At 44.1% G+C, this 21,134-nt stretch overlaps 1 protein-coding gene across 1 annotated transcript in view; it reads right to left on the bottom strand.

Annotated features, from left to right (window-relative positions):
- The window catches only part of fkbp10a (FKBP prolyl isomerase 10a), a 37,672-nt gene that overhangs the window by 735 nt on the left and 15,803 nt on the right, over window positions 1-21,134 (bottom strand). The window contains exons 2-9 of the mRNA XM_083524208.1: window positions 18,031-18,179; window positions 17,637-17,826; window positions 17,419-17,564; window positions 3,778-3,967; window positions 2,350-2,495; window positions 1,989-2,178; window positions 1,464-1,606; window positions 1,169-1,332 (exon numbers count right to left, since the gene is read on the bottom strand). Of these exons, the coding sequence (XP_083380334.1) occupies window positions 1,169-1,332; window positions 1,464-1,606; window positions 1,989-2,178; window positions 2,350-2,495; window positions 3,778-3,967; window positions 17,419-17,564; window positions 17,637-17,826; window positions 18,031-18,179 (1,318 nt within the window). The remainder of the gene's footprint in view (window positions 1-1,168; window positions 1,333-1,463; window positions 1,607-1,988; window positions 2,179-2,349; window positions 2,496-3,777; window positions 3,968-17,418; window positions 17,565-17,636; window positions 17,827-18,030; window positions 18,180-21,134) is intronic.

The following is a 21,134-nucleotide window of genomic DNA, read 5'->3' as shown; positions in this document are numbered from 1 at the left end:
CCCATTCTCAATCCTGCCAACATGATTTACAATGTAAACCTCAAACCATGACTGATGCTTTTCCAAAGGTTTGCTTAGAGTTATTGTTGTTATGTCATGGTCTTTAGAATGCTGGTTGCTTACAGTTGCATTAGGAAGTCTGTGAACCCTTTAAATTCTATCAAAAGAGTTTGTCAGAGACGCCTTCTTCTTCTTCTTCTTCTTCTTAGTTTCATTATTCTTAAATCTTCTCCATCCTCTTGCTACTAAACCAAGGAAGACAACATACCCCTTTTTTGGTTATCTGAAATTTTACAAAGCAATCAGAGTGAATTAAAAACAGCAGAGAGAAAAAGAAAGAAATCACAAAATGATGTATATCTTAGCTCCTCTCCAAAATTCCTGATGTGACTTCTGCTAAATCTGCCTTCTACAAAGCTGGACATTTTTGCACATGATCCTTGCAAAATTCCCCACATATTTTCTTTTGCTCGATCCACCAGCTCCTCCTCAGTGCTGAAGATTTTACCTTTTATGAGGACAAAGCTGAAAAAAATCTGCCAATACTTTACCCCTAACCCACATCCTACACTACATAATCACATGTTTCTCCTTCTACATTTTTGGAATATATCAACAGAAGAGATACTGCAAGTTATTGTATCCTGTAATCTCACATCAAGAATGGGATTTTTCTGTTTTTGTCATTCTTTCCTTTGCCCACCAGATGTCGCCAATCTGATCCTTTGTCCTTCTTGATTTTCTTTTCTTCTGTTTTTAGATTCTTGTTTTTAAAGTTTGCAACCAATTTTTTCTTTCTGCCTCTCTTTTGGATGTTAAGATAAAAAAAAAAATGATTAAAAAAACACTTTGACTTGAGACGTTTATCTCTGCACCTGGGTCCACCCTCTCCAGTGTGGGTCTTTGTTTAAGACAGTCATGAAATTAAATCATTAATCATTAATGAACAAACACACCATTTCCTCCTGTCCACCTGAACTAGCAAGGTGCCTGCTAGTTTCACTCAACATTCAAGTATTTTACCATGCTGCATTATGTCCAGTAGACATAAGCTGCATTCTGTTTGCTAAGCAGGACTGAGATTTTATCCATTTTGACAATCAGAAAACATACATTCTGGATATGACCATCATAAAAACAAGGCCAAAAACACAATAATATGCAACACCTCCTCTAGTAAAACTTCTCCATCGTGGTTAAGGTCCATAAAGCTGAATAGAGGATCTGGAATCTCTTCCAGCCAGACAAACAAGAAGCCTTGAGGAACGCCTTTTTGCAAATCCAATAACTCTAGTTCAAAAATCAACACTGCATCTGCTGGAACCACAGAACCTGTAACACACAAAAGGACAACACATTGTACTAACACACAATTCAGCTGTTTAAACTGCTGAATCTTAGAGGGGATTTGAAACACAAAGGCGGCTGTGACTGAGAACCAGCTAAAAAAAAAGGGCAGGGACCTTCATTTCGTCCATGTCCAAAGTGGGGGGGCACAATCACCTCCCTCTTCTCCCCCACACACATGCCCTTTAACCCTTGGTCCAGCCCCTCAATGACCTCTGCTTGACCCAGCATCGCCTGTGCAGGTCTACCCAAGTCAGCTCTGTAGAGAGAATTGGCTTCTGTTATCACACATGATTTAATGCTGCTTTTAGCATCAACTAGTTATCCCTTTATACACTCGCCAAATTGGCATGTCATGGTAGGAGGAACATTGGTGTAAGCTCTATGTGTGTGTGTGTGTAAATTTGTAAGGAGGAGTTTTATACTGTATATGTGACAAAAAAAAAAAAAAAATAATAATATATATATATATATATATATATATATATATATATATATATATATATATATATATATAACAATACGCAATGAAATATAATAGGAAGAAGTCACACAAACTAAGTAAACTACTTTTGGTAGAATCACTGAATAAGTGAATGCTGAATGCTGGGACTGTTATATCTTTGTGAGAGATTAATTACGATGAGTAAAGTTGGGTGCCGTCCAGCAGAGAGCAGTTGTAGTGGTAAGTGACGAAGTCATTAGCAGCACTGGTGGTGTTACACTGCAGGGGTTTGTGGGTAATCTGAATATCCACTGAGTCTTTTGGATTGTGGAAGTCAATGATGTGGAGGTCAAATATCAACACAGCTGAACCAGGAATAAGGTCACCTGAGAACAACACACACACACACACACACACACACACACACACACACACACACACACACCTACCATGAAATAATGTTTTTATTTTTGTAAAGCTGTATTGGTTAATTCTCCACAGTTAAAAGCACCATAAAAATACAACTGAACTGAATTAAACGTGTGTGTGTGTGTCACCTGTCCCGTTCTCTCCATAGGCGAGATGTGGAGGAACAATGATGTGTCTTTTTTCTCCCACACACACTCCATGCAATGCTTTATCCACTCCAGCGATCACATGACCCAAACCAACAAACGTGTTGTACGTACTTTTGCGCTGGTAGCTGAATATTAAGCACAACAGTATCTAATGTTTATTTACAGATCTCCACTTAAATTCACAAGAAAGACTTTTACATGAGAAATGTGCTTAAAGATTGCAGCTCATAAACAGATTGAAGACTCAGGCTTGGGTTAAATCTCTCCCAGTGAAGCTGGACCTTTATTGTATTTTACCATCATGCAGAGCAGGGTGAGTTCCAGTATTTCCTTATTATTAACTATTATACCCTTAATACAGGAGCACCTTGGGGGTGTGTATAGGTCTAATCTCCAAAAAAATGGTGATATATTAGAAACCAATCACTGTGGAGTTTTAAAAGCAATAACTCACTAAACATTAACAAGACAAATAAATTGCTTGTAAAAAGCCCATGCACTCATTAACATACACTGAGCTTGAGCACTGAGGTTCAGAAGCTTAAAAATCTTCACTGGTTGCTGGTTTGGTAACTGCACTGCTCTCAGCCACAAAAAAGTGCACAACACATCTCTGTGATGCATCTCAGCTGAGCTTTCTGTCTAATTTAATCAAATCCAATCCAATTTGATCTAATCTAATGAAGCCTGAAGAAGGTCTGGAGGATATACCGTATGAGCTCCACACTGTAACGAGCCCCACGCTGCACTAAACCCCACACTGCACTGAGCCCCACACTGTCTTTCCACTGTCACCACTGGCTCGCTCATTAGGGATGAAACTACACAAGTATCATTTAACTGGCTTGTTTTAAACTGCACTAAACCACATACTGTATGAAACTCACCCTGAAAAAGCACTAAACTAGAAAATCCACAACAAAACTTACACTATGCTAAAATACCAAACTCTAAGCACAAAATGCTATAAACTGGCAATGCACAACATTCCACAAATCACTAACCCACACACCACACTTAAAACTAGTATTAAACTACACCCTGACCTAAAACACCACTATTCCCAAACTACACTAGAACTGACAGTGAACAATGAACTAGGCGACACACTGCACAATACTACAATTCACTAAAATCTACTTTTACTACTATTATCTACTATATTTTATTAAATGCTATTATATTAAACAAAACCCACAATGCAATACGCTGCAAAGTGTACTGGACTGAAACACCCAGTGACTCCACAATGCACTAAACTACACACAATGCACTCTATCCCCAGACCAAACTAATCCTCACACTGCACCACACATGTGTAATCTGTGTGTAGTCTTTTTCCATTTTATTATTCTTATTATTGAAATTTCATATGGCTCTGGAACATTATCATAAAGAATTGCTCACCTAGAGTCAAACAGTGTTCCATCCTGGAATGTTCCATTGTAATGATAACGTATGAAGTCTCCCTTCTTTGACTTTCTTTTGCAGGGCTGAGGAACATAAAGAACCTCTACCTGTACATCATCTTTCACATTAAATACATCAATGAGCAGCGCATCAAACACCACCGTTGCATGAGCTGGCACCTTCACACCTAAATACACACAGACACACATGTAGACACACATATACACATTCATCAACAAACACTGACACATGATGCAGCACTTTTTCACCTGAACACCCAAACAAGCTAAAAACCTGAGTGCAAAAAACACTGACTATCTAAACCCTGATGCACAAAATTTGTAACAATGAAGACCAATGCAATTCATGCATGTGAGTTTCATTAAAAATTATTGTTACATTTCATTGAAATCAGACAGGCCAAGATTTGCATTCAAATAAAAAGCTAAAAGTTTTAGTTTCCAGGCAACCATATGCAATGGTTAATTTAGAGAAGAGAACCTGGAGAGAGATAACTGTCAGGCGTAAGTGAGCGAGGCGGAAGCCGGGGCACAGCAAACAGACTTTAATGCACACTAAACAAAAGCAAACGTAGAAAACATAGAACACCCTCAGAGTCCAAACACAAACAATAACGGACAACGGAGTGGTGTGAGTGAGGCGTTTATATAGCTGTGGGGGTGATGAGGAACAGGTGTGTGGAATCAGTATGATGGCGAAGCGCTCCGGGCGGGCGGGGCGCGCACCGGAGAAGAAGCAGGGTGATCCCTGACACCACCCCCTCCCCCAGGGGCGGCACCAGACGGCCTGAACCGGCGGCGCGGCCTGCCCCTCGACCGAGGCGCCGGGCAGCGAGGATGAGCCGCGTGGAACTCCGCCAGCAACGCCGGGTCCAGAATGTCCTGCCGGGCCACCCAAGACCGTTCCTCCAGGCCAAACCCCTCCCAGTCCACCAGATACTCGAGGCGACCCCGGCGCCGTCTGGACTCCAGGATCTCTCTGACCACGTAGACCCCGGGCTGGTCCACGATCTCCGGCTGGTCGGGCGCTACGGGGCCACCTGGAGGGCGAGAGACAGAAGAGGCACACGGTTTCAACAGGGACACGTGGAATGTGGGGTGGATACGATACCTCGGCGGCAGTGCGAGCCGGTAGGACACTGCGCTGATCTGGTCGGTGATCCGGAAGGGCCCTATGAACCGGGGGCTCAGTTTGCGACAGGGCAGCTTGAGTTTCAGGTCCTTGGTGGACAGCCACACCAGGTCCCCAGGACGGTAGCGGGGGGCGTCCAGCCGCCGTGCGTCAGCGTGTCGGCGGGTGTTGCAGATGGCTCGACGCAGCTGTGTGTGCGCTGACTCCCAGATTCGACTGCTCTCCCGGAACCAGTAGTCGACGGAGGGTACGCTGCTGGGCTCGTCCGACCAAGGGAACAGGGGTGGCTGAAACCCCAGCACGCACTGGAACGGGGTGAGCCCCGTGGAGTCCTGACGTAGCGAATTCTGGGCGTATTCGGCCCAGGGCAGGAACCTACTCCAGTCCTCTTGATCCTGGCCGCAATAGGTTCTCAGGTAGCGACTCAACTCCTGGATCTTTCGCTCCGCCAGGCCGTTGGATTGGGGGTGGTATCCGGAAGTGAGGTTTACCGAGACGCCCAGGAGTCGGAAGAAAGCCCTCCAGACCCGAGACGCGAACTGTGGGCCCCGGTCCGACACGACCTCCTCCGGGAGACCGAAGTTCCGGAAGACGTGATGGAACAAAGCCTCCGCCGTCTCGAGTGCCGTGGGGAGCCCCTTCATGGGGATGATTAGGCAGGCCTTAGAGAAGCGATCTACCACCAGAATGCAGGTGTGGCCCTCTGACCGGGGGAGATCCGTCACGAAGTCAATCCCCAGGTGCGACCAGGGACGCTGAGGGACGGGGAGCGGCATCAGCTTTCCCACCGGCAGGTGGCGTGGGACCTTGGACATTGCGCAGGTCGGACATTTCTCCACGAGGCGCCTTACTTCTCGGGTCAGGCCGGGCCACCAGTACTTAGTCTGGAGGATCTGGATGGTCCGCTTCTCCCCTGGATGGCCGGTGCCTGGTCCCTCGTGAACAGATCTGAAGAGACGGTGCCGGAACAAGGCAGGAACGAAGGTGCGTCCAGCTGGGCACCCGGCCGGAACCGCCGCCCGGCGAGCAGCGGAGGCGATCTCTTGGTCGACCTCCCAGACGATTGGCCCCAGGATGAGTGCGGGGGGGAGGATGGGCTCAGGTTTGCCAGGCTCGTCCGGCCCGTATATCCGGGAAAGGGCGTCGGCCTTGCCGTTCAGGGTCCCAGCTCGATAGGTGATCTGGAAGCGGAACCGTGTGAAGAACAACGCCCAGCGTGCCTGTCGGGGGTTTAGCCTCCGAGCCTTCCGTAGGTATTGGAGGTTTTTGTGGTCGGTAACCACCGTGAACGGGTGTTCGGCTCCCTCAAGCCAGTGTCTCCATTCCTCTAGGGCCAGCTTGATGCCCAGGAGCTCGCGGTTCCCGATATCGTAGTTCTGCTCGGTGGTGGATAGCTTGTGCGAAAAGAACGCGCACGGGTGGAGCTGGGGGGGAGATCCGGATCTTTGTGACAGGGTGGCCCCTACCCCGGTCGAGGAGGCATCCACTTCGACCACGAAAGGCTTCCGGGGATCGGGGTGACGCAGGACCGGGGCGCAACAGAAACGGCGGCGAAGCTCGTCGAAGGCCTCCTGAGCCTCGTGGTTCCACCTCAAGGTGCGGGCCTTTCCCCTGAGGAGCGAGGTGAGTGGGGCAGTGATCCTGCTGTAGCCCTGGATGAACCGGCGATAGAAGTTGGCGAACCCTAGAAAGCACTGGAGCTCCCTGATAGATTCCGGAACCGGCCACTCCTTCACCGCCCTTACCTTTCGACTCTCCATCTGGATACCCTCCGCACTGATGATGTAGCCCAAGAAGTGGATGGTAGGGCGGTGGAACTTGCACTTCGAGAGGTTCAGGTAGAGATGCTGGGAACGAAGTACTTTAAGCACCGCTCGCACGTGCCACCGGTGTTCCTCCAGATCCCGGGAATAGATCAGTATATCGTCGATGTAGACCATGACGAATCTCTGGAGGAAAGGCCGGAATACTTCGTTCATGAACCCCTGGAAGACGGCGGGAGAGATGGAGAGGCCGTATGGCATGACCCGGTACTCATAGTGGCCCGAGGGGGTGATGAAAGCTGTTTTCCACTCATCCCCCTTCCTGATGCGCACCAGGTTGTAGGCGCTCCGGAGGTCAAGCTTGGAGAACACCCGCGCCTCCCTTAAGTCCTCCAGAGCTGCGGGCACGAGTGGGAGGGGGTAAGGAAGAGGTGCGATCTGCGAGTTTAGCTGGCGGTAGTCAATGCAGGGCCGCAGACCTCCATCCTTCTTTCCCACGAAGAAAAAGCTCGATGCAGCGGGGGAGGAAGAGTGTGTGATAAACCCCTGACGAAGCGCCTGTTGCACGTACTCCTCCATGGCTTGGCGCTCAGGAACGGACAGGGGATACACACGACCCTTGGGTAGCTTTGCCCCGGGCAGCAGGTCGATACAGCAGTCCCAAGGTTGGTGAGGAGGGAGACGGGTGGCGGCCTGCGTGCTGAACACATCACCATACGACCTATACTCTCTCGGGATCTCCACAGGGGTTGCGGTTGTGGCTTCCTTCACACGAGTGGCTCCGATCACGGCTCCAGGGGTTCGCGTGGGGAGATGTGAGAGGCAGTGTGCCTTACAGCGGGGACTCCACTCCAGGATGTCACAGGGGTCCCAAGAGCATCTAGGCCGGTGTTTCTGCAGCCAGGGCCTCCCCAGGATCACACTGACTGTGGATCTTTCCAAGACCAGGAACCGGATCGCCTCTCGATGGAATAGCCCCACTTGTAGAGTCACCTCCGGCGTGCAGTACTTTACCCACCCCTCACCCAGCGGCCTTCCCTGAATGGTTTGGATGGCTAGATCCTGGGAGCCCCGTTCTCGGCGGAGGCGTAGTCAGTCGAGGCAGGCCTGGGAGATGAAGTTCCCCGCTGAGCCGGAATCGACTAGGGCATGCACGGAGATGGAGAGAGTGGGGGTTATGAGAGACACTGCGAGTTTAGGGAGAGAGGAGATGTCGGTTGGTAACTCGACAGTACTCACCGCGGCACGAGCAGGGCGTGTGGGGCACTGCGAGATGGAATGCCCCGAGGTTCCGCAGTACAAGCATCCTCCGGCTGCGAGCCGCCGATTCCTCTCCCTTCTGGACAGCCTTTGTGATCCTAGCTGCATCGGCTCGCCCTCCGGGGCAGCAGATGTACCTTGTGGAGAGCTCGGTGGGTGTGGAGTGAGATCCTCCACCGCGAGGCGCTGAGAGAGCCCGATCGATTTCTGGATGAAGCTCTCCAACCCCACCGAATCCTCATGAATGGCCATTGCCTGCCGTATCTCCGGTTTCAAACCCATCCGATACACTCCCAGTAGCGCTGACTCGTTCCAGCCACTAGATGCCGCCAGGGTGCGAAAACGGAGGCTGTAATCGGTGATGCTTTCGTTTCCCTGACGTAACCTGAGCAGCTGGTCGGCTGTGGTGAAAGTCCCAAAGGCGGCGCAGAAGACTTCCAGGAAGTGTTCGGTGAACCGGGCGTATGAGTGCGTCACCGGGCCGGCCGCTTCCCACAGCGATTGTGCCCATGCCAGCGCTCTCCCGGAGAGGAGGGAGATGAAAAACGCCACCTTTGACCGCTCCGTAGGAAAAAGCTGTGGTTGCATCTCGATGTAGAGGTTCACCTGTAACAGGAAGCCGCGGCATTCTGATGCCTTTCCGGAAAACGCAGCCGGAAGCGCCATGGAGCTGCTGGTGAGCGCGGGGGGGTTTGGCTGAGCCGCCGCGGATGGGAAGGCGGCTTGGAGCGTGGCGATGAGATCTTGTATCGGCGAAGACTCGGCGACTGCCTGATCCTCCATCGCGAGGTAAGCGCGGGGCAAAGATCTCGAGGTTCTCCTTCCTTTTCTCTCTTTCTTTCCTTCGGTCCGTTATTCTGTCAGGCGTAAGTGAGCGAGGCGGAAGCCGGGGCACAGCAAACAGACTTTAATGCACACTAAACAAAAGCAAATGTAGAAAACATAGAACACCCTCAGAGTCCAAACACAAACAATAACGGACAACGGAGTGGTGTGAGTGAGGCGTTTATATAGCTGTGGGGGTGATGAGGAACAGGTGTGTGGAATCAGTATGATGGCGAAGCGCTCCGGGCGGGCGGGGCGCGCACCGGAGAAGAAGCAGGGTGATCCCTGACAATAACATTATAGCCTGTACCTTTTGATCTAAGTAGGCATGGGGGATCATAATGGTATAGAAGTTCACTCAGATACTGCGGTGGGAGACCGGTCAGTGCTTTATACATCAGTAGTAACTACTGATTTTAGTGGTCACAAGAAGAAGAAAAAAACAGATGACAAACTAAATATAGTCCAAGTAATATTGGTAATATGCCTTTTATTATATAGCTCAATATAACTCACAGTCTCAGTTAACATGATAATCCAGAACCAAGTCCAGGGAGCAGACAAGCAGACTAAACCGAACAAGGCTAGCTGCATCGAGTCCTCAATTAGAGTCCATATTAAAATGCGCATAACTGTTTTCTGAGCAAAATGTAGAAATCTTTAGAAAGTTTGTTCTTGTAACTTACCTAAATTAGATAAAACTGAACGCAAAGCCAGTACTTTTGATCTAAAAATAGGACTGTTAAATAGTAAATCTCTTATGTCAAAAGCACAGATTACAAATGAAACTATTCCTGATGAGGGTTTTATTGTACCGTGTTTAACAGAAATGTGAAGTAAACTAAATGGATATCTAGTATTAAATAAAGCGAGTCCTCCTGGAAACAGTTATATACACCAGTCCTGTCTAAATGGCAGAGGAGGTGGAGTCACATTTATTTAGAATAAGAATGTAGATGGCACACAAAAAACTAAAAATAAATCGCATTCAAAATTGTTTACACAAACATATGTGTCATCCAAAAACAAGTCTAGTCAGTCAATTCCATATTTATAATAATTCTGTAATCTTCTGTTTTTTTTGTAGAATTTACAGAATTAATATCAAATCCACCTAAATCTTTAGACAAATCATTAATTGTTGGTGACTTTAACATTTATTTTGATAATCAGGTCGACTACTTAAGAACAGCAGTGTCCATTTTAGATTCAGTAGAAATATAAATTGTAATGTTATAGAATCCATCATAGTGACACTAGCTGCCTTGTGTTCTCTTACACTGTCTTGTGTTGTCTTTGCACTGTTTACACCAGGTTGCACACATGCACTTTATGTGGCGAGGACACTTACTAGTCCTTAACTCTGTGTTTTCTGTTTCTGTGATTGTTGCTATATAGTTCAAATGACAATACTTGACTTGACACACTCTTGATTTAAACTGTTAGCCTTTGCCACAGCTTTTGGGACTCACAGCTGAAAATGCCCTACCTAAATTTAAATGTTAACAGTTCCAGATAATAGTGGGCTAAATACACAGTTTAAATATCTTTACAAAGAAGACACTTTGAGCTTTACTGTCTATTATTCAAAGTTGATATTTCTCAAAAAGATAATCAGTTATAGATGATGAAGTGCCATGGATATAAATTTCCTGCAGTGAACATTTATTTTTATTTCATATATAAATACATGAAATCAGTTCTGGAGCAATCCAGAAAAGTACTGGGTTGAAAGCCACATGTCTCATTTCAAATATTAGCAATATTGTCATGACAAATGAGATTTCTACAAACATTTATCTGAGACTGTGTCTGATCCTTTTCCCCCTGTTTGAGAGCCACCTGCTAAACTCAGGTGTTCATTTATACTCTATTCATACAGTCTGCATAGAAATGACCTGCTGACCATTAAAGGCTTTTGTTCTACATGTTTGGATTTTGATATTTAGTTAACATTTATATTGATGACCAGGTAGCAGACAAGCTCTTGTTATACAGTCATGACCATTCATATTGATACACACACACACACACACACACACACACACACACACACACACACACACACACACACACACACACACTTTTCAAGCATTTCTCTTATAAAAAACCTATAAAATCATATAAAACTGTAAAGGGAGATATATTGTAACTTACAGATGTAAAATAGGCTCAGATTTTTCATCCCCATGCAGATTTCCAATTCCCTGTTGTTACTCCGCCCCAAGAATATTTTCCACATCGCTGCTTTGTGAAATCTTAGATAAAACAACTTATTTGACTGTTCTTTTTTCTTTTTTTTCTTTTTTGGTAAACAAAGTCCAGTTAGCACGAGCTGGAAACAGCTGTTTGTGCAGAACTGAGAGCTGCATCACTTCCTGGGGTGTCACTGTACATGTGCTCCTCTCTTCGGCCAGTAAGAGTTTGTAAAGAGTAATAAAACCAAGACTCCCCACGTGGGGAATAAAATCATTTCATATATCATTAGAATCCTGCACTTATTGTCTACATTTTTCATCCATCATTTTGTTTCCACAATGCTACTGGCTGGAAATAAAAGGTTTGAAATGAAAGGTGATGCAGAACAGAACGTCACAACACCTGCCTATAGAAAGGAGACTCAAGTCCGAGATACCTCCTCTTTTACTTTTTTTTTTTTTTTTTTTTGTGGTCTCATTTGTTTTCTAACACTATATTCTACCAGCCATATTTGTTTTTTTACAGGCAAGATGTCTTTTTTATGCAAAAGTTATTCCGAAACATGTACAAACAATACAACTCCCGAATTACTGTGACGTAAACAAAAGAATAACCATCTTAATTACAACACTATTGCTTGTTTGGAGTAAAAATGCTTTAGGGCATGTTGTTCAGTGGAGCCTCATCTTTAATATTAAACCAGCAGTGGATGTGTTTGTGACTAGTTATTACAATCATAATGTAAGTACTGCATTTTGTTATGCATGTTGTTGTTATGTACTGCTTACATACATTTAGCAAATACATTTGTTATACGTTTTCCATTGAAAAACTGTGATCTGAAATCGCTGCTTGAGTCTTAGACCTTTGGAATGATGTATAGTTAGTCATGGTTACTCTTCTCCCGTTTTATTAATCTATTGCTAAACATTAACACCTGAGAACAATGTGATATCGGTCACACGGGCACTGCACTGACGACTAAGAGGTAAAATAATTTGGATTAAATTCAGAAAATATAGTCATAATTCCACATTCTCAAGTTTTCTTCATATTATTACCTCATCTCCTTTAAAATCTGCCTCAGTCATAGCATATGTACCTTCCCATGTTACCGTAACGGGTAAAATATGTTGTGGCTCCTTTAAGAGCACAGCGTCATTTTGCGAACAGTCTACAGCCACATTTGTCATAAATATTGCATGTGTGCAAGACTGATGATTTTTTTTTTATATTTCTGTTGCTCATTTAATTTATCTTCTGATTAGCAAGTAACGCTGTTGCCATGAGAATAAAGCATGAGATGTGGAACGCAAACTGTCTGTGTTTTGGTTGATTTCTGCTGCAACTCGAGTTAGGCGAGCTATCCCTTGACCCTGATTCAACACGTTACATTGTGTTATGCACATTCACTTCAACTACTGTAGCCAGTTTATCAATAATCTCCCAGAGTTTTCAACATTGAGTGGATCACCGTCTGAACCCATAGTTTGATTCAAAATTAACTAAGAATAGAAGCACCGCACTAACACACTAGTAATAAGTAGCAACAATGATTTTAACTTTTTAATAATAAAATTGTAAATAGTCACAAAAAATCTATTATTTTTACAGATTAATATATAACCCTTTAGATAACAATACAATTATAACAGATAACAGCAATTCTAGTGGTTTACTCCTACTGAACAGGGATCATAGATATAGAGTATTTTGGTGAACTGGGATATTTGGATGCTGTCGTCCCCTCACTCTTATGTGTTCGCTGTGTTAGTGTGTGTCAGGGATCCTCCTGCTACGCCTTCCTCCGAGGCTCTCTCTGTCTCTCCTGGCGCTAATCACCGACACCTGTTCCACATTACCTGCCCCCTTTATAAGTTTTGACCTCACTCACTGTCGGATCTACTTAGTCATGCCTAGTGATATACCAGATTCCAGACCACCAGCATTCCCCGCTGGTTCATGCTTCTTATTCCCAGTCACAGGATTATACTCGCGTTATGGATTATACCTGCCTCATGGATTGTATTCACTGTATGGAGTGTACTCGCATTACGGATCATACCCGCTTTACAAATTATGCCCGCTTTCAGGATTATCCCGGTTAATACGGTTAATAACTCTCCCGGACTCTGGTTTAGTTTCTGGATTTCAATAAACAATGACTGAGTTACTCCCGTTTCCTACGTGTGGTCACTGCCCTGACAGTGTGACTGTGTTAATGTCAACAGTCTGCTACACTGACTACAGTTTGTATCTGATCTCCATCACTGCACCACAACAACGTTTATCTGTAATAAATGGACATTCGGTGGCACCCAGATGAGGATGAGGTTCCCTCTTGAGTCTGGTTCCTCTCAAGGTTTTCTCAGGAAATTTTTCCTTCACCACAGTCACAGTTACACTTATAAAAAACATCTTATTAATTTTTATCACCACATTATCTGTGTGAAGCTGCTTTGAGACAATGTTCATTGTTAAATGTGCAATACAAATAAAAATGAGAATTTATGAGGATAAAAACATAACACCAATCAGGGTCGAGTTCACGCTTTGTTTTACACGTGTTCTGATCGGTGCTTGGTAAATCTACTGATCACCAACATACAGTTCAGCATCAGTTCAACATCAAGCAGAATATTTACAGAGGAATAAATGATGAAGAAACTTCAGACTCGAACTCAACACAACTCACGTGGTTTTATTTGTCTGCTTGTTTTGGCTAAAATTAAGGTTTTGGGTTCATGATAATTGTAATAGAAATCAATCAGTGTTTAAATCATTAATATCATTCTATTAATAGATCAGTGTGCTAACCCAGCCATTAGGAAGGCACAAGCCAGTGCACTCTTAGTGCCGGTCCCAAGCCCGGGTAAATGGGGAGGGTTGCGTTAGGAAGGGAATCCAGCGTAAAACATGTGCCAAATTAAATATGCAGATCACAAATGAGAATTTCATACCGGATCGGTCGAGGCCCGGGTTAACAACGACCGCCACAGGTATCGTTAGCCGACAGGGTACCGGTGGAAATTGGGCTACTGTTGGCCGAAGGAGGAAAAGGAGAGGAGGAAGACATCTACTGAGACGGCAGGAAAAGGAGCAGTGTAGGAGAGTGGCGGTTCGGGTTGGTACTTTAAATGTTGGTACTATGGCGGGTAAAGGAAGAGAGATAGCTGATATGATGGAGAGGAGAAAGGTAGATATGTTGTGTGTTCAGGAGACCAAGTGGAAAGGGAGTAAGGCCAGGAACATTGGAGGTGGGTTCAAACTGTTCTATCATGGTGTGGATGGAAAGAGAAATGGTGTAGGGGGGATTCTGAAGGAAGAGTACAGTAAGAGTGTAGTGGAGGTGAAGAGAGTTTCTGATAGGGTGATGAACGTGAAGCTGGAAGTTGAAGAGATGATGATAAATGTCATCAGTGCCTATGCTCCACAAGTTGGCTGTGAGATGAAGGAGAAGGAAAGATTCTGGAGTGAATTAGATGAAGTGGTAGATGGTGTACCTAGGAAAGAACGATTGGTGATTGGGGCAGACTTTAATGGGCATGTTGGTGAAGGGAACAGAGGTGATGAGGAGGTGATGGTAGGTATAGCCGTAAGGAGAGGAATGTGGAAGGGCAGATGTTAGTAGATTTCGCTGAAAGGATGGAATTGGTAGTGAACACTTATTTTAAGAAGAAGGAGGATCATAGGGTGACGTATAAGAGTGGAGGAAGGTGCACACAGGTGGACTATGTTCTATGCAGGAGATGTAACCTGAAGGAGATTGGAGACTGTAAGGTGTTGGCAGGGGACAGTGTAGCTAGACAGCATCGGATGGTGGTCTGCAGGATGGTTTTGGAGGCGAAGAAGAAGAGAAGGAGAGTGAGGACTGAAAGAAGAATAAGATGGTGAAAACTGAAGGAGCAAGACTGTAGTGTGAGATTCAGGGAAGAGGTCAGATAGGGGCTCGGTGGTGGTGAAGAGGTGTTGGGTGATTGGGCAACTACTGCAGGAGTGATGAGGGAGACAGCTAGAAAAGTACTTGGTGTGACATCTGGAAATAGAAAGGAAGACAAGGAGACGTGGTGGTGGAATGAGGAAGTGCAGGAGAGCATAAGGAGAAAGAGGTTGGCAAAACAGAAGTGGGATAGACAGAGTGATGAGAAAAGTAGGCAGGAGTACAAGGAGATGCGGCAGCAGGTAAAGAGAGATGTGGCGAAAGCCAAGGAAAAGGCATATGAGGAACTGTATAAGAGGTTGGACACTAAGGAAGGAGAAAAGGATTTATACCGATTGGCCAGGCAGAGGTGCTGCAAGTTAGAGCAATAAAGGATGGAGAGGGAAATGTGTTGACTAGTGAGGAGAGTGTGAGAAGGTGGAGGGAGTATTTTGAGCAGCTGATGAATTAGTAAAATCAGAGAGAGAAGGTTGGATGATGTGGAGTTGGTAAAGCAGGATGTAGATAGGATTAGTAGGGAGGAAGTGAGAGCAGCGATTAAGAGGATGATGAGTGGAAAGTCGGTTGGACCAGATGACATACCTGTAGAAGCATGGAGATGTTTAGGTGAGATGGCAGTGGAGTTTTTAACCAGATTGTTTAACAAGATTCTGGAAGGTGAGAAGATGCCTGAGGAATGGAGAAGGAGTGTGCTGCTACCGATCTTTAAGCATAAGGGAGATGTGCAGACCTGCAGTAACTACAGGGGAATTAAGTTGATCAGTCACACCATGAAGTTATGGGAAAGAGTAGTGGAAGCCAGGCTGAGAGAAGAGGTGACCATCTGTGAGCAACAGTATGGTTTCATGCCGAGGAAGAGCACCACAGATGCCTTATTTGCTTTGAGGATGTTGATGGAGAAGTATAAAGAAGGACAGAAAAAATTGCATTGTGTATTTGTGGATTTAGAGAAAGCATATGACAGGGTGCCGAGAGAGGAGTTGTGGTACTGTATGAGGAAGTCAGGTGTGTCAGAAGTATGTGAGGGTGGTGCAGGACATGTATGAGGACAGTGTGACAGCAGTGAAGTGTGCAGTAGGAACGACAGACTGGTTCAGGGTGAGGGTTGGACTACATCAAGGATCGGCCCTGAGCCCTTTCCTGTTTGCAGTGGTGACAGACAGGTTGACGGACGAGGTCAGACAGGAGTCTCCCTGGACTATGATGTTTGCGGATGATATTGTGATTTGTGGTGAGAGTAGTGAGCAGGTTGAGAAGAGCCTGGAGAGGTGGAGGTACGCGCTGGAGAGAAGGGGAATAAAAGTCAGTAGGAGTAAGACAGAGTATATGTGTGTGAATGAAAGGGAGGGCAGTGGAGTAGTGCAGTTGCAGAGAGAAGAGGTGGAGAAGAGGTGGTGAAGTTTAGGTACCTGGGGTCAACAGTGCGAAGTAATGGAGAGTGTGTTAGAGAAGTAAAGAAAAGAGTGCAGGCAGGGTGGATTGGGTGGAGAAGAGTGTCAGGAGTGATTTGTGATAGTAGGGTATCTGCAAGAATGAAAGGGAAAGTTTATAGGACTGTGGTGAGACCTGCAATGTTGTATGGATTAGAGACATTAGAGAGGCATTAAGTAGAAGACAGCAGAGCTGAAGATGTTAAGGTTTTCGTTGGGAGTGACGAGGATGGACAGGATTAGAAATTAGTTTATTAGAGGGACAGCACATGTAGGACGTTTTAGAGACAAGGTAAGGGAGGCGAGATTGAGATGGTTTGGACATGTGCAGAGGAGGGACATGAATTATATTGGTAGGAGAATGCTGAGGATGGAGCCACCAGGAAGGAGGAAAAGAGGAAGACCAAGGAGGAGGTTTATGGATGTGGTGAGGGAAGACTTGCAGGTGCTTGGCGTGAACGAGGCAGATGTAGAGGACAGAGTGGTATGGAGACGGATGATCCGCTGTGGCGACCCCTAATGGGAGCAGCCGAAAGAAGAAGAAGAAGAAGAAGAAGAAGAAGAAGAAGAAGAAGAAGAAGAAGAAGAAGAAGAAGAAGAATAGATCAGTGTGCTGAGAGTCACATTCGAGTATTTACACATAAACTGAGTTGATTAAGTGAAGAGTCTTGTGATTTAAAAAAAATCATAGTACTTTGTTTATCTCTACTTTAACTCAACTACATCGTTTGTTTCCTTCATCCAACACTTTTTAAAACTTTAATACATCTCCTGGTTACTCAACTGCACTTTTGGACCATATAGTACACGGTTACAGGGTGCTAGTCTTATATCCACACACGCGCGCACACACACACACACACACACATTATTGTGCAATAAATACAAGCAATATTGTAAGAAATCAGCCTTGAAATCATATTTTGTGCATTAGTTTTTGTTATTTGTTGTTATTATTATTATTATTATTATTATTATTAATAATAATAATTCATCAGTGGACTTACACTACCCACAAGGTGTGGCAGTGAATGTGTGTGTGTGTGTGTGTGTGTGTGTGTGTGTATACCATATCCTTTCTCCCCGTAGGCTAAAAATGGTGGAATGATGATGGAGCGTTTCTCTCCAACACACATTCCCATTAGCCCCTGGACCATGCCTCTCATCAGGTGATCTTCATCCACGTATGTGTCATATGTGACATTTTGTCCATAACTGTGAGAGAGAGAGTAAACCTGTGCAGTATCGCTATTATTTTATTGTCTCTTAATAATATAGCATTCAAACCTGGACTCGAAGGTTGTGCCATTGATCAGTGAGCCATTATACAGATAGCGCACAAAATCACCATGCTGCACGGAGCGGCGACAAGACAACGGCTTTAAGAGCAGACGAGTGTCTACAACATCATCTTTATTCCACACGTCCAACAACACAACATCAAACACCAGAGTTGCATCTGAAGGAATCACTGTACCTGATAAAGTAGAGACAGAGACAGAGAGATGTGTGGACAATGTGATTTTAAAATATTAACTTCTAATGTAGAGTGCAATAATCAGAATGATGTGGTTATGATCTCATTCTTTCCTGAACTTCATCTGAGGAAGATTTACACTCTACCTAAGCTACACCTCTGACAGTGATACAGTGAGCTAACGTGTTTTGGGTTTGATTTTACCAGCTCCAGAGATGCCATATCCAAGGTGAGGGGGGATGGTGATCTTCCTTCTCTCATTCACACACATACCCATCACTCCTCTGTCCAAGCCTGGAATCACCTTACTGTCCACACCCACCAGTCCAACAAATGCCTTGCCTTTATTCTCACTTTAAAACAGACAGATATTAAACATAATAAAGAAAATAAACATTTATGAATTAATTTACTCATTCAAATTCCTTCTTTTTAGAGTGTGTGGTTTCAGCAGGCTTATAAGGTCAGTCCAGACTTCTATACCACCCACTACATATTCCAGCTCCTCCTGGTGTCCAAATAACCCAGACATATCAAATCCAAATAATTGCCTACATTTAAATGCTGATTCATTAAGACACAGACTCAGAATATCATCAGTCTAAACCCCCTGAAAAACAATTAAAAAGCAATTTTTCCCCCAGTGCTAATTTAATAATCTCTGGAAGAGGTAGGTCTTTAGACATTTAAAGACTGGTAGTCTCAGCTGTTCAGACACCAAGTGGAAGTTCTTTTCACCACCTTGGTGCAAGAAGAGTCTGGAATCATGTCTTCCTTGTACTAGGAGAAATGTGGTAGCCAGTGCAGTCTTCTTTGCAGCAGTATGCTGGGGAAGAAGCTCCAGGGTTAGAGATGCAAAAAAGAAGAAAGCTGGCTGCTTACTGGACAGTTTTACAATGAGAAAAAAGAGGGGACTCTGTAAACTCACAGCCATTCTGGACAATAAACTGCATCTCCTCCATAATCTTCCAATCAAACAGCAGAGCTCCTTTAGCAGAAGACTCATTTAGCTCGGCTTGGGGAGAATTAGCGTGACAGTGTAAACATGATGAAAGTAAACAGTGTATGTAGAGCTGCAACAACTAATCAATACTAATCGATAATGAAATTCGTTGTTAACAAATGCTGTTATCGATTTGTTGGGCTGCTAAAGCTGGTAAGATGGTTAGATAAAAGAGCTTTTTACACATGATTAACTGCGGCTTTACTACATTCACATGCTTGTTTTTAATGTTTGTTAATTTATGCATATATCATTTCATTATTATGCAAAATTTAATTAATAATATATTCTAGATGCTTATTGGCCCAAAAACCAGTACACAGAAGCTCCAGCTTTTTAACCTGCATTAAGAAGGATGTTCTGTAACTTGTAGTTCAACAGTAAAAGACCTGGGAGTTATTTTAGAGCAACTTGTCTTTCAAAAATCATATCAACCAAGTTACAAAAACAGCTTCTTTCACCTTAGAAATATTTCTAAGCTAAGAAACATGTTGTCGATATCTGATGCAGAGAAGCTCGTCCATGCATTCATGACCTCCAGACTGGACTACTGTAATGCATTACTAGGTGGATGTCCTGCATCATTAATAAACAAGCTACAGTTAGTTCAGAATGCAGCAGTCAGAGTTCTCACAAGGTCGAGAAAATATCACCATATAACCCCAATCTTCTCATCCCTACACTGGCTTCCTGTTAAGACTCAAATCCACTACAAACTACTGCTTCTTACTTATAAAGCACTAAATGGTTTATCTCCATGTATCTCTCCAGTCTTCTAAAACGCTACAATCCATCACGCTCCCTGAGATCTCAAAACTCTGGACTTCTAGTTGTTCCTAGAATAGCAAAGTCCACTAAAGGTGGTAGAACATTCTCACATTTAGCTCCTAAACTCTGGAACAGTCTTCCTGACAGTGTTCAGGGTTCAGACACACTCACCCAGTTTAAGTGCAGATTAAAGACGTATGTTTTAGCGAGTTCTACACATAACACACATCACATCATAACCTTGTGCTCCAGAACATCTGATCACATGCACATTATCAACTTGTGCTGTTAATATCATGAACAGCAGCTACGCTAATTCCTCTCCACTGCTTCTCTTTCTCTCCCCATCCCGAGGCATCCTGAGGTTGCTCCAGCTCCAGTCACGTCCCACCTAATGAAGATTATGAACCTTTAAAGAAGTAGATGCCCACAAACATCCTGAATCATCCAGAGACGTACCAGTGCCAATTGGATCCCATTTCATATGTGGAGTTTGGACATTATACCTCTTGAGTGTTTAAAGGCTCTGGCATGGAGAAGCTGCTGTTGGATCTGTGATAATCACAAATGTTGAGTTATTTTATGAGTTGTTCATTAGCTCCTGGTTTTATAACCATAATGACTGTAAAAGACTGTAGAAAGATCATCAGTCATAATCACACACTCCAGTGCTCATGTTAGTTCTCACTCTCCAGTGTTCTGTATTGTTTAAAGACTATAATCACACTCTTGATGTCACCCAAATGAGGATTTGAGTCTGGTTTCTCTCAAGGTTTCTTCCTCATAACATCTAAGGGAGATTTTTCTTGCCACAGTATCCATGGTGCTCATCAGGGATAAACACACATCATTCACCACCACTGTTAAATTCTGTAAAGCTGCTTTGAGACAATGTCTGTTGTGAAAAGCCCTATAGAAATAAACTTGACTTGGCTTATATCTTTGAAAAGATAAAAAAAAAAAAAGTTTGTGTATTTTCAAAACAAAAATTCTCAAAACAATGTTGTATTAAACAAATTGCTTCACCTTCATACTCAAATGCTTTTTTCTTTTTTTTTCACAGCAACAACCCAGCAAATCTGCACACACACACACACAAACCACACACCCTCACTGTATCTACACACACCACACACTGTAACAAATTATTTTGGTGAGTGGTAAATACTACTCTTGCAAATAGTTTACTTACAGTGCCTTGCGAAAGTATTCGGCCCCCTTGAACTTTGCGACCTTTTGCCACATTTCAGGCTTCAAACATAAAGATATAAAACTGTAATTTTTTGTGAAGAATCAACAAGTGGGACACAATCATGAAGTGGAACAAAATTTTTTGGATATTTCAAACTTTTTTAACAAATAAAAAACTGAAAAATTGGGCGTGCAAAATTATTCAGCCCCTTTACTTTCAGTGCAGCAAACTCTCTCCAGAAGTTCAGTGAGGATCTCTGAATGATCCAATGTTGACCTAAATGACTAATGATGATAAATAAAATCCACCTGTGTGTAATCAAGTCTCTGTATAAATGCACCTGCA

Source organism: Silurus aristotelis (genome assembly GCF_946808225.1).
Source record: "Silurus aristotelis genome assembly, chromosome: 21".
Taxonomy (NCBI): Eukaryota; Metazoa; Chordata; class Actinopteri; order Siluriformes; family Siluridae; genus Silurus; species Silurus aristotelis.
The sequence above is the reverse complement of the archived record's forward strand: the minus strand, read 5'-3'. Positions and strand labels throughout refer to the sequence as shown.